Source organism: Hyperolius riggenbachi, chromosome 8, assembly GCF_040937935.1.
Source record: "Hyperolius riggenbachi isolate aHypRig1 chromosome 8, aHypRig1.pri, whole genome shotgun sequence".
Lineage (NCBI taxonomy): Eukaryota > Metazoa > Chordata > Amphibia > Anura > Hyperoliidae > Hyperolius > Hyperolius riggenbachi.
The window spans coordinates 96,447,467-96,474,770 of NC_090653.1; the positions used below are offsets into that span (position 1 = coordinate 96,447,467).

Below are 27,304 nucleotides of genomic sequence, written 5' to 3' on the forward strand. Positions count from 1 at the left end.
TCTGACCCGAAAAGGGTTAGTGTACCTTTAAGCATGTGCCCGCCCCCCAATGATTTGGGTGTGGTGTGTTAAAGTTGGTTTTATATTTCACATGGTGTAACCAGATTAGTTAGAGCACTTGAGAAAGGGCTTCTGCCCGAAACGTTGTGCTTACCTGTATGCTGTATGACCGCTATGCTTAAATAAATATTCTGCTGGAAATCACTCCTTGAAGGGTTGAGTCCTGTGTGGATCGTTACTGCAGATTGGACTTTGTTTGTGAGGAGTGATGGGCCTCTCACTGCACTGGACTCCCCGTGTGATATAGAGCATCCTCTGTGGCCGGCAGGTACGTCTTACGTTATGTGTAAAAATACACCACAAAACACATTATACTACTTCTCCTGAGTATGGCGATACCACGTGTGACACTTTTTTGCAGCCTAGGCGCGCTAAGGGGCCCACGTCCTATTCACAGGTCATTTTGAGGCATTTGTTTTCTAGACTACTCCTCACGGTTTAGGGCCCCTAAAATGCCAGGGCAGTATAGGAACCCCACAAGTGACCCCATTTTAGAAAGAAGACACCCCAAGGTATTCCGTTAGGGGTATGGTGAGTTCATAGAAGATTTTATTTTTTGTCACAAGTAGTGAAAAATGACACTTTGTGAAAAAAACAATAAAAATCCAATTTCCGCTAACTTTTGACAAAAAATAAAATCTTCTATGAACTCATCATACACCTAACAGAATACCTTGGGGTGTCTTCTTTCTAAAATGGGGTCACTTGTGGGGTTCCTATACTGCCCTGGCATTTTACGGGCCCAGAACTGTGAGTAGTCTGGAAACCAAATTTCTCAAAATGACTGTTCAGGGGTATAAGCATCTGCAAATTTTGATGACAGGTGGTCTATGAGGGGGCAAATTTTGTGGAACCGGTCATAAGCAGGGTGGCCTCTTAGATGACAGGATGTTTTGGGCCTGATCTGACGGATAGGAGTTCTAGGGGGGTGACAGGAGGTGATTGATGGGTGTCTCAGGGGGCGGTTAGAGGGGAAAATAGATGCAATCAATGCACTGGGGAGGTGATCGGAAGGGGGTCTGAGGGGGATCTGAGGGTTTGGTCGAGTGATCAGGAGCCCACACGGGGCAAATTAGGGCCGATCTGATGGGTAGGTGTGCTAGGGTGTGACAGGAGGTGATTGATGGGTGTCTCAAGGTGTGATTAGATGGGGGAAATAGATGCAAGCAATGCACTAGCGAGGTGATCAGGGCTGGGGTCTGAGGGCGTTCTGAGGTGTGGGCGGGTGATTGGGTGCCCGCAAGGGGCAGATTAGGGTCTAATCTGATGGGTAACAGTGACAGGTGGTGATAGGGGGTGATTGATGGGTAATTAGTGGGTGTTTAGAGGAGAGAAGAGATGTAAACACTGCACTTGGGAGGTGATCTGATGTCGGATCTGCGGGCGATCTATTGGTGTGGGTGATCAGATTGCCCGCAAGGGGCAGGTTAGGGGCTGATTGATGGGTGACAGTGACAGGTGGTAAATGATGGGTGGCAGTGACAGGGGGTGATTGATAGGTGATTGACAGGTGATCAGTGGGTTATTACAGGGAATAACAGATGTAAATATTGCACTGGCGAATTGATAAGGGGGGGGGGGGTCTGAGGGCAATCTGAGCGTGTGGGCGGGTGATTGGGTGCCCGCAAGGGGCAGATTAGGGTCTAATCTGATGGGTAACAGTGACAGGTGGTGATAGGGGGTGATTGATGGGTAATTAGTGGGTGTTTAGAGGAGAGAAGAGATGTAAACACTGCACTTGGGAGGTGATCTGATGTCGGATCTGCGGGCGATCTATTGGTGTGGGTGGGTGATCAGATTGCCCGCAAGGGGCAGGTTAGGGGCTGATTGATGGGTGGCAGTGACAGGGGGTGATTTATTGGTGGCAGTGACAGGGGGTGATTGACGGGTGATTGACAGGTAATCAGGGGGGATAGATGCATACAGTACACGGGGGGGGGAGGGGGGGTCTGGGGAGAATCTGAGGGGTGGGGGGGGGGGGTGATCAGGAGGGAGTAGGGGGCAGATTAGGGACTAAACAAAAAAATAGCGTTGACAGATAGTGACAGGGAGTGATTGATGGGTGATTAGGGGGGTGACTGGGTGCAAACAGTGGTCTGGGGGGTGGGCAGGGGGGGTCTGAGGGGTGCTGTGGGCGATCAGGGGGCAGGAAAATCAGTGTGCTAGGGTGCAGACTAGGGTGGCTGCAGCCTGCCCTGGTGGTCCCTCGGACACTGGGACCACCAGGGCAGGAGGCAGCCAGTATAATAGGCTTTGTATACATTACAAAGCCTATTATACATGCGTGCAGCGGCGATCCGGGTGCTAGTAACCCGTTACAGCGAACAGTGGGCGGAGCCAGTCCCCGGCGGCTGATCGCGTCACGAATGACGCGATCGCCGCATAGCCACTCCCGCAGCCGCCCCCGCCGATGGGCGTATTGCGGTCGTTTGGGCCCGGACTTTGCCGCCGCCCATCGGCTGGGGGCGGTCCTCAAGTGGTTAAAGTGTACCTGAAATGTTAACATAAAAAGATTTGAGGGCGCGCATTTGCAAAAGACCTGACTGGCGCGACTGAGCCAGATTACCGGGACTGATTGCGGCTGAACGGAGGCACTCGGGAGGACGGAGAGGGACGCATTCGTGCTCGTGGGGCTGGAGGTAGCCCTAGGTAAGTATCAAATCTTTTTGACAGCTCAGGATTCCTTTAACATTTTAGTAAGAGGGTGTTTGCTCTTTTTTAGCCTCTTACACACTCCTAGAAGTTCTGGTTACCCATGAGCTTGCTGGGCAATCTGTAACTTTAACGGCAGGTGGTCAAAAAGACTAAGAAATCAAAAGATACCTTGCTTTCTTGCATATGCTGTATATTCACTAGCCAACAGTGTGCAGCTATTGCCATACTTCTGTCATACTCCCTGTTTCGTGTCTCGTCACTGGGACAGAAAGTGAGAAAACGTCTACCAAACAGGAACAAAGACAGCAACAAACAGGAAATAGTTCTTTCCCTTTCCCACTCTCCCTAAATACAATACTAGTCACTCAAAAAATGAGGAGCTACAGAAAATAAGAAGCGAAAGTTACACATCTTCCCGCAAAACAATTATCTGCCTCATCTTTTAACTAAATCATACCGACTTCAATGGCAGGTTACTAAGAGTAGTATACTGAAGCTACTCCCAATATTAGTCTATGGGTGAAGCCACGGACCGGCGTAAGGTGAAGACTGATGTGTAGTGGAGTTAGGCAGTCTGCTGGAGGGGGTGGGGGGGGGGGCACAAGAGTTAAGAGCAAACAGGTAAATACAGTGAGTTTCTGAGAGTGAAAAATACTTACTCGTTAGGCCCCTTCCACACTTGAGTGCAGCAGGAAATGTCTTTAGGGTTAGGCACGGGAAGATCCTTAGGTATGGGGTGGGGTTGTTGGGGTTAGGCAGCGCCATGGCGTGATCAAGAGGGAGGGCTAGTGTTATGGTAAGGTTAGGTCAACTAGAAGAATATCTGTAATTTTACCGATAGGCTATTTCTGGTGCCCTTTTTACTGTATCCCCTTATCAAATTTTCGGCACCAAGCACACTCCCTCCCTCTTTATCCCAGAGCAATATAGAAAAAAAATAAATGTACATTTTTGCAGCCTTATCTTAAAGTGCTTTAAGGGCCAAAATTACATTCCACACATACGTACATTACGCAGCTGGTTAATCTGCTCTCTCTCCTCTCTCAGGTGTTCCATCTTCCTTCTCATGGTGAATCCTGGATCTACTGATGAGTAATCTTGTCGAGAGGATCGGCTAAAAGCTGCAATGAAATGTCAGTTAAAAATTTGCCAAAAATAATACTTTGTTCTTTGAACAGAGAGCTTGCATGAAATAGTAAAGTGTTGAGAGCATAAAACAAGGCCCTCACTTCTGAGCGACAAGTTACCTAGAGCTACAAGCTTCTAAAAAGTATTCCATGTCTTAATATCCAGTCATGCGCAGATAAGTTTCTGTATTTTACGCCAACACTACAGCGAATCATAAAAAGCAATGCTGTGGACAGGCTGTATAGAAAACAGCCTTACCATCTTTCCTGCCCAGTTTAGGGAGGAGCCTGGAAGCACGCTAATGCACTACTCGTACAAGGCAATAGGCAGCAGCACGGAGGTGGTGACTGTATTCCACGGTGCAGCCGTATCTGTACCTCTGTAGTGGGGGCTAATTAGAGAGTACAGTCTGTTGGTTGACTTATGTCTTTATTACAAGGAACTGGTGACATTGCTGGAACTGCAAACCCCTGCTTTGTATATATCTTCTGTCCATTTGAAGCGCAATCTTCACTTAAAATTTAGTTTAGTTACCTGGAGAAAGCAGTTTTAAGCCAACACAGGTCTCCAGCAGTGGCTGGATAGTGTCCTGGTTAAGGGCTCTGGTTCTGACACAGGAAACCTAGGTTCTAATGTCGGCTCTTCCTGTTCAGTAAGTCAGCACCTATTTAGTGGGGACAACTTAGGCAAGACTCCCTAACACTGCTACTGCCTATAGAGTGTACCCAAGTTGCTGCGGCTCTTGGGCTTTGAGTCCGCCAGGAGAAAAGCGTGATATAAATGTTCTGTGTCGTGTCGTGTCTTGTCTAAAAGAGGCTGGACATCCCGATGTATGTGCAATCACCCTGTTCCTGTTACACCTGATTTATAAGCCGATACAGAGGCTTACAAGCATTTGTACGGGGTAGGCACTGGCTGGGTCTGACAATGCATTTTTCCAAAAATGTATTACCTGCTTCCCAAGGTTATTACAGCTTTGCTCCTTTCTTTAAAATATGAATGCTCCAGAATTCACTCTACCCCTATCCAATAATTCTGTCTATTTTAGTGAATGTTATGTACCAGTTAATGATCTAAACACTTCCAAATGTAGATATATATCTGATGTGTGACTCCCTTCTGACATTCAGGACAGCTTGACATTCAATGTAAAGACTGTGCAGGTATGAATCAGGATAAGACACCAGAAGACAGTCCACTTATTATGCAAATTTGTGGACCAAGTGTGGCTGAAGTGAATAAAATATGCCAGTTTAACTTACCTGGGGCTTTTTCCGGTCTCATGGTCCCTTACCGTTATTCCGTGTAGTTCCGTTCAGCAGCATTGCCATTTTAAAAGCTGGCCAGCTCGGCTAGTCGTGGGTTACTGCGCATGCACGGCCCTGGGCAGCACACCTCTGATTGTGCTCCCGAGGCAGTTCCAATTTCTGCGACCTGTGCAAGCGCAGAAAGCTCCTGACAACTGGAACATGGTCAGGAGGCGGGTGGTTTGGAGCCACACGTGTAGCTGTCAGAAGAGCACTCCCGCCTTGGAACGGAGCAAGGAATGACAGCAAGGGTGCAGGATGGCTGCAGGAGGCAGGAAGGGGGCCCCAGTTAAGTTAAACTGACCACTTTTATTTTGCTTTAGGTACTCTTTAAGGCTATCATTAGAAATAGTTCTATAAACAGATTTTTTTGTACTTCAACCTGACCACAATGAAGGCAGCAGTGGTCTGTCACTGGAGACAAGCTAACCTTTGCCACAAATACCTCTTCAAGTGATTAACCTTTTGTTCTATTGGATACATTTCATGTCAAGGAAGTGGAAGTAAACCTGCCACAGTGATGGAGTTGATTGACTACTAGATTCTGTTCTGTTTGAGGAGCTGAAATGCATTTTTTTAAAAGGGATACTGTAGGGGGGTCGGGGGAAAATGAGTTGAAGTTACCCAGGGCTTCTAATGGTCCCCCACAGACATCCTGTGCCCACGCAGCCACTCACCGATGCTCCGGCCCCGCCTTCGGTTCACTTCTGGAATTTCAGACTTTATAGTCTGAAAACCACTGTACCTGCGTTGCCGTGTCCTCTCTTCCCCTGATGTCACCAGAAGCGCACGGCACAGACCATACTGGGCCTGCGCAGTACACTCCTGGTGCCATCAGCGGCAGTGAGGACACTGCAACGCAGGCGCAGTGGTTTTCCAACTTTAAAGTCTGAAATTCCAGAAGTGAACCAGAGGCGGGGCCGGAGCATTGGGGAGTGGCTGCACGGGCACAGGACGTCTGTGGGGGACCATTAGAAGCCCCGGGTAAGCTCAAATTATTTTCCCCTGACCCCCCCAGAGTGTCCCTTTAAATTCTCTGTTTTCATAAACAGGAGTGTTACTAGTATGCACAGCCCTTTGACCCATTTCCTGCAATACATTCTGGTGTGCAGTTATGACTATTTTTCTTGAGACACTGCCAACATAGAAATGACCCTAAAACAGTTTGAACCATTTTTTTGAAAATTACAAAAATATGTTTTATGTTAAAAGATGAGGATGCTTCCAAAGGTCTTACTGTTCTCAGACCTAAAGTTAGGTAACAGCTGAAGAATGTACTGCGCCTTTTACCTGCTCCTTCCTATGAAATGCTCCAAGCACTGCTATTGATGTTAAGTGTCAGAAATAGTTTACTATCAGAACAGACCTACACCTCCCTTCTAAGTTTACATGGAATTATGCACCATAACATTTATAACAGCTGTGAAATATGAGATGGGCTCAATTTTCTGAAAACCTCAAAGCTCAGTTTTTGCATTAGATTTTCTCCAAAGACAAGAACAATATCGTGTTCATGCCACTAGTGTGTGTCAAAGTTACAGGTCTTACCCACAGGTGGCACGGCCTACAGAATGTGAAATAAACCAAATGCCAGGAAGATCAATGCAATCATTTCTCTAAACAAACTCTTTTTTGGAAGTTTGGTTACTTCAGGTTTTAGTTTATGGAAATGCTCACCTGACCTTGGCTTCAACCCGAATGGCGTGGGAGAGTTACTATGAGACCGTTCACAGTCCTAAGATTAAAACATAAAATGTTACAGAAGATGAACAAAAGCTTTGGCAATGGTATAAAGAAAATGAATATGTGTGTAACTCATAGGCTGATTGTGTGCATCTCAGTAGATCAAAGTGCTAAGACAGGTGAAGGACATTTCTAACACGATCTATTGTGCTTCAGTGGTTGCCCATGATATCATCACATGCTGCTTTCTTTGATATCTCATGTGCCCCATTGGCAACATGTGAGGGCAGACATTTCTATTGTGCTACAGTTACAAAGCCAAACAATGATGCCACACTTTAAAGAGTCCTGGTGAGAACTTCTTAGAAGGATTGTAGGACTTGGATGAAACCTTAGACTAGGAGAAAGTTGACTGCTCCACATTTAAGAATAATGGCTTAAAGGGGAACTGAAGTAAGGGCCCATTTCCACTATCGCGAATTTGCATGCGTTTTTCGCATGCAAATTTGCATAGCAATACAAGTGAATGGGACTGTTTCCACATGTCAGGATTCCTTTGCGTTTGTCTGTGCAGAAAAAATTCGCATGGCAGAACCATCAGAATTCGCATATCACTATGCGAATCGCATACAATTTATTTAATAGGAAATTTGCATGAGGTTTGGGTATGCGAATTTTCATGCGAATTCGCATAGAAACAATGGAAAAGCACACCAGCACTGCCATGGTTAAATTCGCATACATCGTCATCCATGCGAATTTTCATGCGATTTCGCATGAAAATTCGCATAGACCCGCAAGCAAAATTCACATCCGCATGCGAATTTTTACCGCGGCGATTCGCACCGCACAAGTGGAAATGCAGCCTAAGAGGTATACGGAGGCTGCCATATTTATTTCCTTTTAATCTAAACCAGTTGTCTGGCAGCCCTGCTGGTCTATTTATCTGCAGTAGTATCTGAATAATACCAGAAACAAGCATGCAGCTAGTCTTGTCAGATCTGACTTTAAAGTCAGAAACACCTGATCTGCTGCATGCTTGTTGAGGGGCTATAGTGGACAAGTGGTTATAGGCAGCACCCAACGATCTAGATGCGACGTACTATTGGTCGTTGTCCCTCTGTCTCCAGGAACAGCAAGCAGGAACTCTAAGAGAAGAGACCCAGCACCGTCTTCAAGTGAATTATAAGCTCTTTTATTTATTTAAAGCATCAAAAAGACAAAAAGGGCAAGACTGTGCGACGTTTCGAGAGGAGACTCCTCTCTTTCTCAAGCTGACAAGCCCTCTGAACACATGAAACACAATCAGCCTTAAATAGTCCTTGCTCCACTAGGGAGCCAATCAAAATGGTCTGGACGCCCTGTCATCAACCAATTAGGTTAAGTTCCTGCTTGCAGGCCCTCCCATCTGGTGGAGGACCTGATGGGGAACTACATCTATTTATACACTCCAATCATTTTAAAATGGCCGCTAGAGGGCCGACCAATGAGGGTAGAGCATGTTCTAAATGGAAAAAACGTCGTTCAACCGTCATGCGGAAATCCGCATTGAAAATCCGCATGTGGTTGCGTTCAATGCGTATGCGTAAAAACGTACGCGTAAAAACCATATTCCAATACTATAACCACGCGGAAATCCGCATTGGATATCCGCATATGGTTCAAATTAATGCATATGCGTACAAACGTATGCGTAAACACCCGGAAGCAAAAAAACGTCTAAACCATAGACGTTTCCATCCAATCGCCTATACCGGTTACGCATAAAACTGATCTTTACAGATTGAAAAATGTACATGCTCCTAACCCTAATAGGAATGAGTGTCAACAACATATAATAAGAGAAATCTGAAAAAAATAAAAAGGAAAAAAATGACAAAACTCACGCTTGGTGTCTGGTGGCCACCCACAGTGGCGGCCAGACACCGAACGTCACAACAAAAATAAACCACATCTCAACCTCCCAGACTGGCGTCCGCCTTAATAGCGGCGGCCAGTCTGGGCCGGCGAGAACAAAATTACCAATTCTGTCCCGACTGGCATCCATCCCTGGCGGCCAGTCGGGAAAGAAACATGCAAAAAATCAAAAAAAATATTTTTTGAAGGCCAACCCGGACTGGCGGCCACATACCAGCGGCGGCCAGTCCAGGAGAGCCAACAAATCAACATAGTCAATAAACAAACATTTTTTTCAAACAAATGATAATAAATTTTGCTATAAGCTCCTCCCCCCCCCGACCGGCGGCCACCGATTGTGGCCGCAGGTCGGGAAGGATCGGGGAAAAAAAGAAAACAGAACCAACCCGCCGGCGGGTTACTAGCTGCCCGATCGCCACATGACAAGTGTATATTAGGCTTTGTAATGTACACAAAGCCTATTATACAGGCTGCCTCCTGCCCTGGTGGTCCCGGTGTCCGAGGGACCACCAGGGCAGGCTGCAGCCACCCTAGTCTGCACCCAAGCACACTGATCTTCCTCCCACACCATCAAATTGCCCCAGACCTACCCTCAGATCACCTCCAAAGTGCATTGTTTACATCTGTTCTGCCATCTAATCACCCACTGATCACCCATCAATCAGCCCCTGTCACTGATATCCATCAGATTAGACCCCTATCTGCCCCTAGGGCACCCAATCACCCTCCCACACCCTCAGACTCCAGCCCTGATCACCTCGCCAGTGCATTACTTGCATTTATTTCCCCCCTCTAATCACACCTTAAGACACCCATCAATCACCTCCTGTCACCCCCTAGCACACCTACCCATCAGACCAGGCCCTAATTTGCCCCGTGTGGGCTCCTGATCACTCGGCCAAACCCTTAGATCCCCCTCAGACCCCCTTCCGATCACCTCCCCAGTGCATTGATTGCATCTATTTTCCCTTCTAACCACCCCCTGAGACACCCATCAATCACCTCCAGTCACCCCCCTAGAACCCCTATCCATCAGATCAGGCCCAATACAACCTGTCATCTAAGAGGCCACCCTGCTTATGACCGGTTCCACAAAATTTGCCCCCTCATAGACCACCTGTCATCAAAATTTGCAGATGCTTATACCCCTGAACAGTCATTTTAAAACACTTGGTTTCCAGACTACTCACGGTTTTGGGCCTGTAAAAATGCCAGGGCAGTATAGGAACCCCACAAGTGACCTCATTTTAGAAAAAAGACACCCCAAGGCATTCTGTTAGGTGTATGACGAGTTCATAGAAGATTTTATTTTTTTGTTAAAAGTTAGCGGAAATTGAATTTTATTCTTTTTTTCACAAAGTGTCATTTTTTACTAACTTGTGACAAAAAATAAAATCTTCTATGAACTCACCATACACCTAACGGAATATCTTGGGGTGTCTTCTTTCTAAAATGGGGTCACTTGTGGGGTTCCTATACTGCCCTGGCATTTTAGGGGCCCTAAACCGTGAGGAGTAGTCTGGAAAACAAATGCCTCAAAATGACCTGTGAATAGGACGTTGGGCCCCTTAGCGCACCTAGGCTGCAAAAAAGTGTCACATGTGGTATCGCCTTACTCAGGAGAAGTAGTATAATGTGTTTTGTGGTGTATTTTTACACATACCCATGCTGGGTGGGAGAAATCTCTCTGTAAATGGACAATTGTGTGTAAAAAAATAAATAAATAAAAAATGTGTCATTTACAGAGACATTTCTCCCACCCAGCATGGTTATATGTAAAAATATACCACAAAACACATTATACTACTACTTCTGAGCACGGCAGTACCACATGTGTGGCACTTTTTTGCAGCCTAACTGCGCTAAGGGGCCCAAAGTCCAATGAATACCTTTAGGATTTCACAGGTCATTTTGAGACATTTGGGTTCAAGACTACTCCTCACGGTTTAGGGCCCCTAAAATGCCAGGGCAGTATAGGAACTCCACAAGTGACCCCATTTTAGAAAGAAGACACCCTAAGGTATTCTGTTAGGTGTATGATGAGTTCATAGAAGATTTTATTTTTTGTTACAAGTTAACGGAAATTGATTTGTATTGGGTTTGTTTGTTTTTTTCACAAAGTGTCAATTTCCGCTAACTTGTGACAAAAAAAAAATCTTCTATGAACTCACCATACACCTAACAGAATACCTTGGGGTGTCTTCTTTCTAAAATGGGGTCACTTGTGGGGTTCCTATACTGCCCTGGCATTTTAGGGGCCCTAAACCGTGAGGAGTAGTCTGGAAAACAAATGCCTCAAAATGACCTGTGAATAGGACGTTAGGCCCCTTAGCGCACCTAGGTTGCAAAAAAGTGTCACACGTGGTATCGCCGTACTCAGAAGTAGTAGTATAATGTGTTTTGGGGTGTATTTTTATACATACCCATGCTGGGTGGGAGAAATCTCTCTGTAAATGGACAATTGTGTGTAAAAAAAAAATCAAAAAATTGTCATTTACAGAGATATTTCTCCCACCCAGCATGGGTAAGTGTAAAAATACACCACAAAACACATTATACTACTTCTCCTGAGTATGGCGATACCACATGTGTGGCACTTTTTTGCACCCTAAGTGCGCTAAGGAGCCCAAAGTCCAATGAGTACCTTTAGGATTTCACAGGTCATTTTGCGACGTTTGGTTTCAAGACTACTTCTCACGGTTTAGGGCCCCTAAAATGCCAGGGCAGTATAGGAACCCCACAAATGACCCCATTCTAGAAAGAAGACACCCAAAGGTATTCCGTTAGGAGTATGGTGAGTTCATAGAAGATTTTATTTTTTGTCACAAGTTAGCGGAAAATTACACTTTGTGAAAAAAAAAAAAATTAAAATCAATTTCCGCTAACTTGTGACAAAAAAAAATAAATTCTATGAACTCACCATACTTTTTTACAGCTGATACAAATCCTGCAATACATCTGCACAGTTTCTACTTCCTGATTCATGGAAGCAGACATATTGTTAACATCCTGTGCTTTCAAATGAGCTTGTCTGCCATGGCAGTCATGTGACACAGGGGAAAGATGAAATTACAATTTGTGATTAGTCACAGATTAAGGGGATTTAGACTGGCTAAACTCTCTAAATACATACAGGGTGCATTTCTCTCTATTTTCCTTCTGTTCTGTGCAAGAGTCCAGGTCCACTTTAAAATGAAATAAATATGGCAGCCCCCGTACCCCTCAGTTCAGGTGTGCTCTAACGCTCTGGCTGCATCCCTGAATTTGCGTGGTCAGATTTTGAGCACAAACAGCTTTAAAATTTCACTAGGTTCCATTTAAGGTGACTTCTGTTTAAATGTAAATGAAAGTAAACCAGTTCTGCAGAAGCAGTAAAACAATCTGAGGTCGCCCTGAGGATATCCAGTAACTGCTGGATCTCACGTACCAGAGTTCAGTGTCTGGGCTTGGAGATCAACATACTCAGAATAGAGATCAACCCTTGAGCAAAGTACAAAGTTATGCAAAGGCCACAGTATGATCCATTTGCAAACAAACAATGTGAAGCAGTTACTCACGTCCCCTTTTATTGCATATTTTACCCTTAAAGTGTACCAGAGACCTCGGGAAACTAAAGATTTGATACTTACCCGGGGGCTTCCTCCCACCCTATAAACACATCCGAGTCCCACGCCGTCCTCCTGCGGTCTGCCGTCCAGCCACAATCAGCCCTGGTAACAGGCTCAGTCAGGTCCAGTGTGGGTCTTCCGCATGCGTGGACCTCCGGTGTATGCGCAATAGACCCGGACTGACGCGACTGAGCCTGCTACCGGGGCTGATTGCAGCTGAACGGCGTGGGACTCAGGTGTGTTTATGGGGCAGGAGGAAGCCCCAGGTAGGTATCAAAACTTTATTTTCTGAGGTCTCCGGTTTACTTTTAAAAGGGAACCCGAGGTGAGAGGGATATGGAGGTTGCCAAATGTATTTCTTTGTAAACAATGCTGGTTGCCTGGCAGCCCTGTTGCGCTTCTGGCATAATTCGTGTCTGAGTCAAAGCCCTAGAACAAGCATATAGCTAATCCAGTAAAACCTCAGTGAGACTACCTGATCTGCTGCATGTTTCTTCAGGGTCTATGGCTAAAAGTATTAGAGACACAGGATCATGGGGACTGCCAGGCAACTGGTATGGTTTAAAAGTAAATAAATGTGGCAGCCCCAAATCAATCTCACCTCGGGTTTCCTTTAAAGGAAATCTGTTGCCATAATTTAGAAAAAAAGCAGAAAAAAAGCTTTTATCCCCAGTGTAAAATACTCAAGGTTTGTTGTTTGTTTATAAATCAGTGCTAATGAGTCCATTACTGATTTGACGGGTGACAGATTTTTAAGACTACAACAAGTGGCAGAGAACATCAGTTTCACACAACAACATTACTAGTGATGAGGGTCGCTGCTAAAGATAGTCAGTCGGTTGGTCCCATTGGTTAAACAGCTTGTGTCCCCTGTGCCGTAACTAGAGAGTGATACAGAGAGGACGCCAAAGAAGTGTGGCTAAATCTGTGCAGGGCAGCCACATTGAGGCATTGGTGCGCGTGCACTGGGTTGCCGTGGCAACACATCTTGTGCTGCACTGCAGCGTCATAGTGCTGTGTTTTATAGAGAACCTGCTAACAGAGCACCAAGCTGGGATAGGATTGTGTGTCTCACTAGTGAGCAGAGAAGTGCAGTCACCTCATGTTACAGCAGCAAACTAAACTGACTTGGAGGAGAATTACCCAGTTCTTCATTATAACTTGCCAAAAGCTGCTTACAATTCGTACATTTGAATAATCCACACATATACCTGATGTCATTTTTAATCTATATTTAGCACTAAGCAGACCAATTAACATACATACAAGTGCAGACATTTCATTTAAGATGGAACATCCATAAAGGAATAAACTAAACCTGAGGTGACAACTTAAAATGTGAATGTTGTGAAATACAAAGTAATATATCACTCATACATTTGAAATTAAGTTTCAGAACAAAACAAAAAAAAACAATGGAATGCACATTTTAAAGAGTCAGTCAGTTCAGAAATGAGAAAATGAGATCCCAGTACTACTGGTATATTTGTGTCACATTGCTAATTCCACCCATTAAAAGGGTCTCATACTTCATGACCTTCATGACGGCATTTTACTTTAAAAAAGAGTACCTAAGGTAAGAATTGTCGTTATCAGGATAGATGAGAAGGAAAGGAAGGGGGGTTGAATACTTACCTGTCCTGACATCTTCAGATCACAGGTGACACCGTCCTCAGCAGTGCAGTCACAGCCATGCTTCTAAAGACTAGTGATGGCCCTGATCAGGAGAACTCATGAAGAAGCATGTGATCAGTTTGATCAGCTGATAGATTTGTAAGGTCCTGATTTGCTGTGATGACTTCCTGGTTTAACACATGATCAGGACCAGCAAATCTAAATCTTTGCAATCTTGCAATCATTCATTGCAAGTGGACAGAGCAGCGGCGATTCAATGGACGGGGAGAGCGGCTCCAGCTTGTCACTGCGCAGCAGTGTATGCGGTGCGCTGAGAGCTGCCTCCCCAAATGCCTGCAGGACACAGGGAGAGTGCAGGGACCTTCCTCTACTGTCGGCGCCGGAGGAATAGCGGTTAGGCGCCTGAGCTTTTATGGGGATATGGCAGTTGGGGACAAGGGGAAAAAGGGCTATACCATCTGTTACAAATAACAGATTACCTGACACGGCTACTGAAGGGATTTTAGTTACAAAAGTCTGTCAGCGCAAGTGCAGGGCACTGACGTATATAGAACACAGTGATATATGAATGTTTAAAGCACTATACTAAAAATGTAAACAAATGACACAAAGGATCATCTGTATGTTTGGTGTAAAAACGGTGGAGGTTTTAAAAATGAAATGTTTCGCGATAGTGGTCCTTTAAGAGGAAAGTCTTAATGACCGGCTCTGTCATTTTTACCTTAGGTACTCTTTAACAAGAGGGCAGTATGAGTACTGGGAGTGACAGTGGAGCAGGTTGGCTCTCTACAATCGGTAGCTGGCTTCTCAAGTGCCACCTCTAAGTAACATATCAGTTATAAGTGGACTGAACATATCAGTTATAAGTGGACTGACCCTTTAAACACACACACACAAAAATAACCTCAAAACAAAAATGTACCTCGGATGATACAGGAGATGGGGGTGACACATTTGCACTATCACTGTTTTGCTAAAGTAAAATTAAAAAAAAAAAAAACAACAACAAAAAAAAAGGTCATTAGAATGCAACAAGGAAACAGGAAGGGCAGACAGATAGCTTTCCAAGTAACTAGTCCAAACATTTTTTTGCCTCATGTAAAGCTTTCTGCTTTGTCACCATCAACTAACACAGCAGATAAAGAGGCGCCTGTGTATTTGCAATGAGGATTTACAGAGGTCATCTCACTTTCTCTAGATAGAATAAGAGGTTGAAACATAACAAAAATGGCCTGCTTGTGGAGAAGCCAAGTTGCACAGACGCTGGACTTCAGACAGTGTAATAGAGTGGCAACATGGTGGTGTAGTGGGCAGCACTTACCTCAGCACTAGAATTCTGGGTTCAATACCTGGATTGCTGTGTTTCCCTGAGTTTGCATGGGTTTTCTTTGGGCACTCTACTTTCCTCCCAAACCTCAAAAATACAGGTATGCGTTTCCTCCCACACCTCAAAAACACAGGTGTGTACTGGCCTACGGCAGAGGTAACGGATTATGACTGAAGCACAAACACTCATGACCAGGGTAATTTGCACAGCACATACCAAATAGCCACTGCCCCTGTGCTTTAAGTGCTACAGGAGAAAAGTACTTTGTATTTACCTTACCATTTAAAGGACTGTAATGAGAGAGATATGGAGGCTGCCATATTTATTTCCTTTTAAGCAATACCAGTTGCCTGGCTATCCTGCTGATCATCGGTCTCTAAAACTTTTAGCCATAGAACCAGGACAAGCATGGGTCTAGATCAGGTGTTTCTAACAATATTGTCCGATCTGACAAGATTAGCTGCATGCTTGTTTCTGGTGTTATTCGGACACTGCTGCAGCCAAATAGATCAACAGGGCTGCCAGGCAACTGGTATTGTTCAAAAAGAAATAAATATGGCAGCTTCCATATATCTCTCACTTCATTTGTACTTTAAACAAGCACAGCCCCTTCACCTTACACCTGGTAATAAGTGAGTGATGGTTCTGATCTGCTCGCATGTATATAAACTCACTGGTAGACTGACAGCAGTGTGATGCAGTACAAACCTGACTGATACGTAGTGTTTTCCATTGGGAAAGATGCAGTGCAAAGAATGCACAATGAACCACTAACAATTATAGTGCACGATCTATAAAGAAGTCATGACTTCTGATTGCCACGTCTTTTCCCTTGTGGATTGCTAGGTTTATAAAGGGAAGCACTACTCACCCAGAAACAGCCTCCGGCCGTTTTGCAAATATATTTAGTTGCAGATCTACCCTTTTTACAGTGGCATTCCATCGCAAACGTGGCAAATTGGTGCTTGGAATACAAAAGCACTCCTATTCTCGTATGTCTGCTTTCTAATGCCAATAGTGCTTTCAACTTACGAAGTGGTGAATGCCATGTAAAAAGCATGAGCACAAGGGTTAAAGAGAGCCTTCGCTCTACTGTTAACTGACTTCACTGACTCCAAACCAAGCTGTAAAGTGCGCCTGCCTCTCCTTCCCCCACTAAGCTGTCCCACTGGCAAACTGGCACAGACAGGTGCCCACTAATCTTGTCATCAGTATCAAATTAAGATGACAACAGTAAAGGTAGCCATACATCTAGCGGTTCTGATTAAATCGATAAAGTGACTTTATTGGGCGATCGACTTCAGTATAGTTGATGGAAAGTCAATTGACTAGTGGCGCACACACTACAAGCGATATCCTATGCGATTCACTAAGTGATCTGACCGAAGTTGTGCCTCCATGCCCTATATGCAAACATCGATTCAGAGTCAATCAAATGACGTGTAAAGTAGCAGATTCCTGTGTGATCAGCCCATCTCTTCCATCCTACTCAATCGACTAAGCTGGTCAATTCGACATGATATCAGCCACTTTTCATCGATTGGGCATACTGGAATACACTTGATTTTTCTCTTGATTCTATGAAAAGATTGAACTGAATGGTCGATCGTACAGCCAAATCGCTAGATGTATGGCCACCTTAAGCCATTAGGCCACGTTCCCACTGGCAATAATAATGTTCCATTTAGTGCAAGGAAATGGATTTGCATGGATTCCATGTAAACCTACAAGATCCATTCACATTTGTCTGTTCAGTCCATTCCACCGAGTGCAACGCAAGAATGTCCAGATTCCGGATTGCCTGGACGAACCAAATGGCAACAGAATCAATGTTAGCCTACGGGACCGGACTAGGCTGCTTGCTGCGTAAACTTTGAAAAAACTCACCTGCCGCTGTCCTTAACTTCGCTGGCGGTAGCTCAATGTAGATTATAGCGCACAGCGCCCGTTTTTACTCACCCCCCGGGGGAACCAGATGTCAGTAGCTGTTCTCCTTCCTGTCTCTAAATCACTCTGGTGAGATCACCATCAGTGATCTCACTACAGAGTTACAGCGCCACACGGAGGATGGAGGGAAAATTGCAGCACTGGAGCCCAGGGAGGTGAGTGCAGGGGCTGCTGCTGGCTTTCTGGCAGCACGATTCTTTCCCGATTTTAGGGTCGGGAAACATGCTGAAAGGACCCTAAAATCCAAAAATAATGATACCGCCAGGGAGGTTTAAGGTCCTCTGCCGCCACTATCCATTCGAGTCCCTGCACGATAGAAACGCTTGTATCCTAATCCCAGAGCCACATCACAAGCATCAGGCCACAATTGAGACTCGTCCCTCCCCAGGGAGGATTTTCATTAGTTTACCGAGTGGTGGACCAATGAAACTCCTCCTGGTGATCAGGGAGAATTGCCATTTTTCACTCCCAGACTCCTCCCCCCATGTCTCTGTCTCCCCTGTGTTTACCGCTCACCCCTTATGTGCCAGTGCTACCCCATCCCCATCTCCACTCCTCCCTGTTTAAAGTGTGCCAGAGATGGTATACTAGGCTTGATTTATACTTACCCGGGCTTCCTCCAGCACCAGGAGCAGCTCTTAGTCCCTCGCTCGCTGTCCTCCATGGTACTCCGTTCTGGCATTACGACTGCCGTTAATCCGGTCAGTCACCACCAGTCGAGGTCTTCTGTGCATGTGTGGCTCAGCAGTACGCTCCTCCGCCGCATTCCCATCCCTTGGAGTGTTCTGCACCTGTGCAGTAGTACTGTGCATGCGCAGAATGCTCCAGGGAATGGGAGCGCAAAGACCTCGACAGCCCAGATTACCGGGAGTTATGGTGGCTTAACGAAGGGGGCGAGAAGGGACTCAGCGCTGCTCATGGGTAGTGATGGGCTTACGAGTAACTACGAGTATCTAAGCACTCAAATTTGTGATTTAAATGAGTTTTAATTACCTCAGGTGTGTGGCGGGAAAATAAGGGGTTATTTACCCATAAATCCTTGGTATGTTGTGCACACCAAATACCTTGCACACGTCCTATTGGACACATTGCAAGCTTCACTATGCGCACTTTCTCCTTCTGGCTTGAAGGAGGAAGTTCATGGGGCTGGAGGAAGCCCCAGGTAAGTATAAATAAGCACTAGAGAACCCTCTCTGGTTCACTTTAAGTAGCAGTATCCGGAGCAGGTCTCACCTAATCCATGGCTGCCTCATAATCGCAGACCTCTTCTCTCCAGCACAACATCAGATACTTACCTTAAGAGAGGGAAGCCTCAGGATCCTATTGAGGCCTCCCTCCCTGCTGTATTGTTCACCTACAGTGGGGTGCGAAAGTTTGGGCAACCTTGTTAATCGTAATGATTTTCCTGTATAAATCGTTGGTTAAAGGAATATCCACACTCCTGTGTTTAAATGCTGGATGTGCCATCATGCTGTAGGGCTGTGTGGCCAGTGCAGGGATTGGGAATTTTGTCAAAGTTGAGGGACGCATGGATTCCACTCAGTATCAGCAGATTCTGGAGACCAATGTCCAGTAATCCGTGACAAAGCTGAAGCTGTGCCAGGGCTCGATCTTTCAACAAGACAACAAGCCTAAACACTGCTCAAAATACACTAAGGCATTCATGCAGAGGAACAAGTACAACATTCTGGAATGGCCATCTCAGTCCCCAGACCTGAATATAATTGAAAATCTGTGGTGCGAGTTTAAAAGAGCTGTTCATGCTCGGAAGCCATCAAACCTAAATGAACTAGAGAGGTTTTGTAAAGAGGAATAGTACAAAATACCTTCAACCAGAATCCAGACTCTCATTGGAACCTACAGGAAGCGATTAGAGGCTGTAATTTCTGCAAAAGGAGGATCTACTAAATATTGATTTAATTTCTTTTTTGTTGGGCCCACATTTATGCACCTGTCTAATTTTGTGTAAACCCTTATTGCACACTTTCTGTAAAACCAATAAACTTCATTTCACTTCTCAAATATCACTGCGTGCGTCTCCTACATGATATATTTAACGGACATTTTTTATCGTAATAACCAACGATTTATACAGGAAAATCATGACGATTAAAAAGGTTGCCCAATCTTTCGCACCCCACTGTATCACTGAGCGTGCCCCCCCCCCCCCCCCCACCTGAAGATTGGGGACCATGTATCGTCCCTAATCCTTCTGAAAACGCGCACCTCCTATTCCTGATGCAGTGCTGCACAATAAGCAACCCAACCCACCCACGCATGTGCAGTAAGCCGGGGCAGCAGGCTGTGTAACTGCGCATGCGTGGGTAAACAAATGTTTTGTTCAGGATGATGCAATCATACCTTAAAAAACAGGTCCTTACCTAGGAAGAGGGAAGCCTCTGGATCCTTTAAGGGTTTCCGGTGTCCTCCTTCAGACCTCCACTGCTGCTGGGGACCCTCTTGAATTTTGCACCCTAGCTCCCTGCTGTACACAAGAGCGGTCATGCTGCATCTGCGCCTGCACATTAGCACGTAGCAGTTTGTGGATCATGGCCATGCTCCCCAGTGTACAAGAGAGGCAATGATAACATATCCAACAAGCTCTAGTCAGATATGTCTCATGGGTCCGCGCTCGGTAACCGTGGGGGCCAGGAGGACAGAGGAGGCCTCTTCAGGATCCAGACGGTTCCCCTCTTTGTAGATAAGCATCTCCTTTTTAAGTTCACCATCTGCCTCAGGTGCACTTTAAAAAGCAAAAGATTTGCATAGTAGACAGGAACCTATATTTTTATAGAAGGATAAAGCAGCAGGTATATTGCTTTCACTAAATGTCGCATTAAATGCAAAGCCTACAGCTGTCACCCTGACACTGGCTTCATTACTACGAATTCACTAACTAGGGAAATCACAAGGTATTCAGTCTATTCTGGCTTCACTATCTGAATGCTTGTTCCAAGTGAAGTCTGGTTTGTTTGAAGGGGCTAGAGCTTCCACCTTTACAAATAAAATGTCAGCAGTATTTCCTGTTTTTCTGTCCTCACAGGCTCACAAAATAAGTCAGTAATGGTATTCTAAGTATATGAATCCCGTCCTTTCTGCAAGCTAGACTTGTAACATTCTCACAAGGCATGTTGGCCTTCATATAAATATATATTATGTATTTCATGCTTGTTAGGTCAATAAGCACACACAGAATGCACATGGACAAGATGTATAGCCTCTGTTACTGTCTCACCTCATCATTGTCGTGTCCACCTGAACACTTCCGAGAAGACTTGTACTGTAAATGGGGAGAAACCATGAAAGAAAAAAAATGAAAAGGTTTGCACTTCAAAAAAAAGTAAGAATCCTAAAGACATTATTGGAGAAAAAGCATAAACCAAAAGTCAATCATGTAAAACTTTTTGGAAATGAGATGCAGATAAACTTACATTTCACATTCAAACCCTTTCTGAACACACAGTCTAATCAAGCGGGGAATACCGGTATGTTTGTAGAGCAATATATAGTTTAGATGATGCTTGATTTCATTGCAAGAAGAGTTAAGGTGGATGGGATCTAAATCAAATTTGGGACCCGCGTTATGTTGAAACTGCATGATTTTAATATAACAACAAATTGTAAGAGACTCCAACAGGAGTCCTCGCGTCCCCATTTAAATGCAACAGTAGTCGATGTAGATAGAAGATTACCTCTTCATGTAGAAAGGGGTTGAGGACTCTTTAAATAAATTCACTGATGAATTTAGTATTAGGTCATATAAAGTTAAATATGTTCTGTTAATACCAGGACATGTTATAAATTGTCCCTAAAGTGAGTTGGTCACATGAATGCTATTCGAATATTGCAAACCAGTTGATCACTGAATAATTGTAAAAATGCTAAAAAAGTAAAAACTTTAAAAATGGAGATTGCATAGATATATCAAGGTCCTCTCCCAAGACAGATTGTGTATAGGGATGATCACAGATATGCAAATTCTTCTGAGTTGATGCAAATGTATGCAGCTGGAAAATGGACCAATCAGTTTAAACCCGGGTCCATTTTCAAACTGCATACATTTGCATAATTTCGGAAGAATTTGCATCACATTGATCATCCCTAATTGTGTAGAATGATCATGCCCCCGGCGCAACATAAAAATTGCATAAAGGGATCAATATGGTTCAAAAGTAATTTGCCTGCTGTTCATTTTGGAAGAAACTGAAAAGCTCAATGCAATAAACATGATCAGTGGAACCTCAATATTTTCCTGATGGAAATTGAACCCAAGGCTTCTGCAAACCAAGCCAAGTCTGACAAAACGATTGCCAGTGTACACTTTGCTAAATAGCCAGAAAACCTGTGTGTTTGATATGCGCAATGTTGAAATGACAGCTGTTAGAAAATAGTTACATACCAACACCACCACCTAGTGGTTAACTCATAAATTGCACCTGCAGCATTTTACACAAGGGGGCTATACAGTATAACAGCTATATAATTCCAAGTACATTCATCCTGCTATCCCAACTATAGCCATTTAATCTATGCGTACTTCTAACATGGCCTGAAAACAACAGAGCTAGATTTGTCCTCGTTTACATTACATGTGAATTTTTGCTTAGGGAAAATGTTCATGTTAAAGGGCAACTGTAGTGAGAAGAGTATGGAGGCTTCCATATTTATTTCCTTTTAAACAATACCAGTTTCTTGGCAGCCCTGCTGTACTATTTGGCTGCAATAGTATCTAAATAACATCAGAAACAAGCATGCAGCTAATATGGTCAGCTCTGACAATGTCATAAACACCTTTTTTGCAGCATGCTTGTTCAGGGTCTATGGCTAAAAGTATTAGAGGCAGAGGCTCAGCAGGACTGACAGGCAACTGGTATTTTTTAAAAGGAAATAAATATTGCAGCCTCCATAACACTCATTACAGTTGTCATGCAAACCTATGGGTTCCTTTCCATTGCATGCCAATTTCTGTGGTGTTGCTTTGCAGAAAAAGAAAAAAAAATCTCATAGCCTGCTGCTTTTTGACACATGCCATGTTCATGTCTGAATTGCACAAAATGAAACCCGATGGCTCCACATGTGAAATTTTGCATAGGTTTTGATAAAGAAGTAAAGGAGGACGTTTTTAATTTAGGTTAGGCCACTTGCCCGGAGATCTGCCTCACCGTGGCGCAAGTGTCCAGTATATTATACTTTGCATGCAAACTATAGTGGAAGCCAAAGTTCCTCCATAGCAGAATACATGTAGCATTTGTTTCGGATGCAGGGCATGCATTTTCAACCTAATAGAGGTGGTGCATGCCTGAGAGATTAACCAGTCGATTGCAGCAGGTTTATAGGGATGCAAACCCTCCTCCCCCCCCCCCCCCACCTTTTTCATAAAGGAGGAAGTTGTCCTATATGCTAGACCCAAAACAATGTAATTTTTTTCCACATTTGCTCACTCGCGAGGCTCCAGGACTTCTCTTCAGCCCCTACTCTACGCAACTCAATCACGTTGGCCAGAAAGGTAATTAGCAGCTTCCGCTAACCTCTGTGCATGGCAGCCCTGACACGGGGACTGTGCCCACATATGCACACTGCACAGGCATTCAGCCTGCCAGCGGGAACTGTGCGGGTGGCAATACGCCTGACATGTAATTAGATGCTATCTTCTACAACAGGGAGGAAAAAAGCTTGGCACTAGATGCAGGCAAATACAGGCAGGATATGGTCAGACTGATGGTGCTTACCCGGGTCATGTGCTGCTCTAACTAATGTACAAACGAAGAAGCAAAAAAGAGGCACTGTGCCCTCAAACACCTTTTATAGATTGTCGGGCATCACATACAACAGGATAGATCGATCACATACAACAGGTTCAAGTGGGAGTTAGGTGGCTGTCCTGACAGTCGTTTCACGTATTACCGCATCATCAGAGGCACTAGTGTCTCTGATATTGTGGTAATACGCAAAACGTTTGTAGATTGCTTCTGCACATGGCGGCTCTGCCATGGAGACTGTGGGGGGAGGGGCATTTGAAGAACATTCGGACCATAAGGCACAGAGACTTTATCTCCCCACTTTTGGGGGAGAAAGTGCATCTTATGGTCCAAAAAAATACGGTACATCCATACATATTTATCCACAGCTCACGCTCACATCATACACATATTCTGCTGCTAAAGAACGTTCTGCCTACTCATAACAACTGTCCATGTTTATTGTCTAAGATAGGCCAGAAATTAGCCCCCTGGGGCGTGAGATCTTTGAAGGTGGCAAAGTCTGGGAAAAGGCTCGGTTTCCATCTGCAGCCGGATTACGTGTGGCCAGTGGGAGAGGACAGTATAATGTCCGCTCTGAAGGTCTGCTGAGATCTGGCTGGAGCCCAGGAGAGACATTGAAGACTGCACAGAAGTGCAGTCCTCTTCCTGTAATGTATCCAATAGGATCCGCTCACTGTCAGTTTTGCCATGAGGTAAAAACAAACCAAAAATGTCCATTTAAATCTCAAGTGGGAACACAGCCTTAGGCCTGACTCACATATGAATTAGCACATTTCCAGTGCGCTCCAAGACCGTCCTGTCAGTTTTGCATCAGTTTTACCTGACAGGAACGGAATATACACCATTTATGTGTGACCACACCCACAGAAACATACAAAACTGATGCCAACTAAACAGACAGGACAGCTTTGTAACGAACTTGAGAAAAATATGCAAGCAGCAAAGGTAGCATATTCACGAGGATGCTCTCCACTGGAGAACTGTTACAAACATGACCGGCAGAACCAGATGAAAGCACATGTGGCATGTTTTTATACAGCAGCGCTAAAATGCATACATGAATATCCAGAAATGCAGATGAGGCATTATATGCAAAGCAGTACCTTGAAATACTCCCTCCTGGTCTGCTTGGACCTCCGCCTCTCCTCAGTCTGCCATGCTGCACTGTCTGCAGTTGACCAGCCGTGTTCACTACTCCGATTTTTCTCTCCTCCCTGGAGGAATAACACAAGTCAGACTATGCAAAACATATAATAAACTGTTTGTGCTGGGCATTTATGTAGAGCTGACATCCTCCACAGCGCTTTAATGAGTATACAGACGTATCGCTATCCTGTAAAGGAACTCACCATCTAATCTCTAGCATGGTCATACTCATTGGCCCCTATCATACACCACACTCAATTTTTAGGGGGAACCAATTACATAATCTGTACATGTTTGTAATGTAGGAGGTATACTTTATCATAGCGCTGGCAAATTACGGCCTGCATTCGGCCCATGTGCACTGTAACTTCGGCCCGCCAATCGGCAGCCAGATTCCTTGCCTCCGCCTACCTCCCTGCAGAGTTGCTAAAACAGGGGGTTCCTTAAAACTCAAGAGCTTGCCAAATCCAGCGTCACGTCTTCATGGCAACAGCATGTCACATGACACGCTGTCAGGACATACCAGCTTACTGCGCGCCGGCTGAGGGTGGGTGGAGGGAGGAATTTAAAGAATGCGGCCCACAGCCGCACAAAGTTTGCCGAGCCCTGCTTTAGCATGTGATCTGGGTCTAACTATAAAAGCATGTGATATTGTACGCTACGAACGCAACAGAACTCCTAGCCATCGTCCCTCCCAAGTGTTATATGTGCCCCCCGCCCCAGTGCCCGTGCCCAAAAACACAGTATATTCCAGCATATAAGACGACTGGGCGTATAACAAGACGACCCCCAACATTTCCAGTTAAAATATAGCGTTTGGGATATGCTCACCATGCAAGACTACCCCTCTTCCAACGCACACCAAATAAAAATTAAAAAATAAATAAATCATATGCTGGTGCTATGTATGAACAGATACTGGTGCTGTACTGTATGTGGTACCCAGTATATAACAGTATATAGGCGATTGACTGGTTGGATTGGTCAACTCTCCCTCTCCCTAAGTGGATTGGTCAGGTATCCTTGTCTCCCTGTTTATCAGAGCAGTATGGAAGAATAGATTGCGCTGTGCCCATAGCGGTATGGAAGAATAGATCGCGCTGTGCCCATAGCGGTATGGAAGAATAGATCGCGCTGTGCCCATAGCGGTATGGAAGAATAGATCGCGCTGTGCCCATAAAACACGCCTCTTTCACCCGTCTGGCCCATCCTATTTCCTTCTCTGCCTCTCAGATCTCGCACATGTGCGCCTGCGCCGCTTCACTACAGTCCTCAGCAGCAAGATCTGAGAGGCGGTAACAGGATAGGGTGTATCACCCGGCATCAATGACATCCGGTGTATAAGATGACCCCTGACTTTTCAGATGATTTTCAAGGGTTAAAAAGTTTTATACGCCAGAATATACAGTACTTTACCTGTCATGCCGACTAGTGTCCACCAAGTGTCTGCTGTACTTGGGTCCCACATAACTACCAGCAAATATACACACATGCCCCACTTATGACAGTGTCAGCCACGTGGGGCGTCAATGCAAAAGTACAGCGGACATTTGGGGGTCAGTGGACAGGTAAAGTATTTTAATGCACGGGCACATAACATTTGGGGGGACATGGCCAGGGCAGTGTCACAAGGTTGATTTCAGAAAGATTTCTTACTGAAATCGATCTAAAATAGGCCTGTGGTGTTTATGGGCAGCCAACAGATCTCTCTTTGTCATATTCGCTCAGAGATCTCTCTCTTGGGCACCTTTACTTGTCACAGAGACAGGTTACCCTAAAGGCTGGTCACACACACACACACACAATAATGCTACTGTAAAAATTGTTGGTATCATTTCCTCTCCTGAATTACCTCACAACAGCCACAGATAACAGTATACGGTACATGCGGCTGATCTGAGGTAGTTAGGAGGCATTTTTAAAACGTTTGATATCTTTCCACTGCAAAGAAATGCTTCATTACTGTCATTCCAATGCAAGACTGTTAAATTAAGCAGGGCATATGCGCGTCAATTTTTTCCCAGTAGATTCAATCATTCCAAATCTGCCATAAATCTTTAGTGCAACAAGCCGCATCGATCAGAATTTATATCAATGTGCAGCAAAAATGTATAACATTTATAATCAGCCAGAAAATTTCAGTTAATCGGATGCGGCTGGGGAGCAGTGGCAGATCGACACCCACTATTAGGTAATGCTGTGCGCATTTCGGTACCGCATGTAGTTCAGGCTGTGCGTGCTGCGCAGCAGTGCGATGCGCTGTCACACGCATTTCTGCCAAAGCGCAATGCTGATCCCATTCAATGTAACGAATGGGATCAGCAGCCCATCCGGAACGCACGGCCATATGCGTTGCCTAATGTGAACGAGGCCTTACACTGTATTGAATGGTGCAGTTAAATAGCTTTTCAATAGAAGTAATGGTGATATCTACTGAAAATCTGCATGCAGTGTATGACAGTAGATTTGATCCACCCAATTTGGCAAACCGATTAATCCCTCTCTGATCATTGAGGGATTGATCGGTTTGCCACATTGGGTGGCAATCTAAGTGTGTACGGGTATCTTTACAGTGGTTCAGCAACATAATGGGTGACAGATGCTGCATGTAGCTTTCAAGAGCTGCCACTCACCTTGGCAATTGATAAATGCCTTGGCTACCACTGATCAAGCCACAGTTTTGAGTAGTTCCATTTAAATGTATGAACTGGGGCTGGGTAGTGTTTTGGTTAAGGCTCTCCCCTCTGACACAGGTGACCAGCACATTTTCAGTGAGGAGATCTTGGGCAAGACTCCCTTAAAGAGACACTAACATCAAAAAGATCCCCTGAGGGTACTCACCTCGGGTGGGGGAAGCCTCGGGATCCTAATGAGGCTTCCCACGCCGTCCTCTGTCCCACGGGGGTCTCGCTGCAGCCATCCGAACAGCCGGCGACAGACCCGACTGTGACTTCCAATATTTACCTTTGCAGGCTCCAGCGGGGGCGCTGTGGCTGCTTTCGGCTCGGAACTAGACGGAAATACCCGATCTCCGTCGGGTCCGCTCTACTGCGCAGGCGCCGGAAACTTGCGCCTGCGCAGTAGAGCAGACCCGACGGCGATCGGGTATTTCCGCCTTCTTCGGAGCCG

The 27,304-nt window shown here is 45.1% G+C and overlaps 1 protein-coding gene across 4 annotated transcripts in view; it reads right to left on the reverse strand.

Moving 5' to 3' along the window:
• The window catches only part of LRCH2 (leucine rich repeats and calponin homology domain containing 2), a 157,614-nt gene that overhangs the window by 34,345 nt on the left and 95,965 nt on the right, over positions 1 to 27,304 (reverse strand). For 3 of the 4 annotated variants that reach the window (XM_068250914.1, XM_068250912.1, XM_068250915.1), the window contains 5 exons: positions 24,133 to 24,243; positions 20,503 to 20,547; positions 14,916 to 14,966; positions 6,828 to 6,885; positions 3,724 to 3,836 (listed from right to left, as the gene is read on the reverse strand). In XM_068250914.1, the coding sequence (XP_068107015.1) occupies positions 3,724 to 3,836; positions 6,828 to 6,885; positions 14,916 to 14,966; positions 20,503 to 20,547; positions 24,133 to 24,243 (378 nt within the window). The remainder of the gene's footprint in view (positions 1 to 3,723; positions 3,837 to 6,827; positions 6,886 to 14,915; positions 14,967 to 20,502; positions 20,548 to 24,132; positions 24,244 to 27,304) is intronic. The other variant, XM_068250913.1, reaches the window with a different exon arrangement.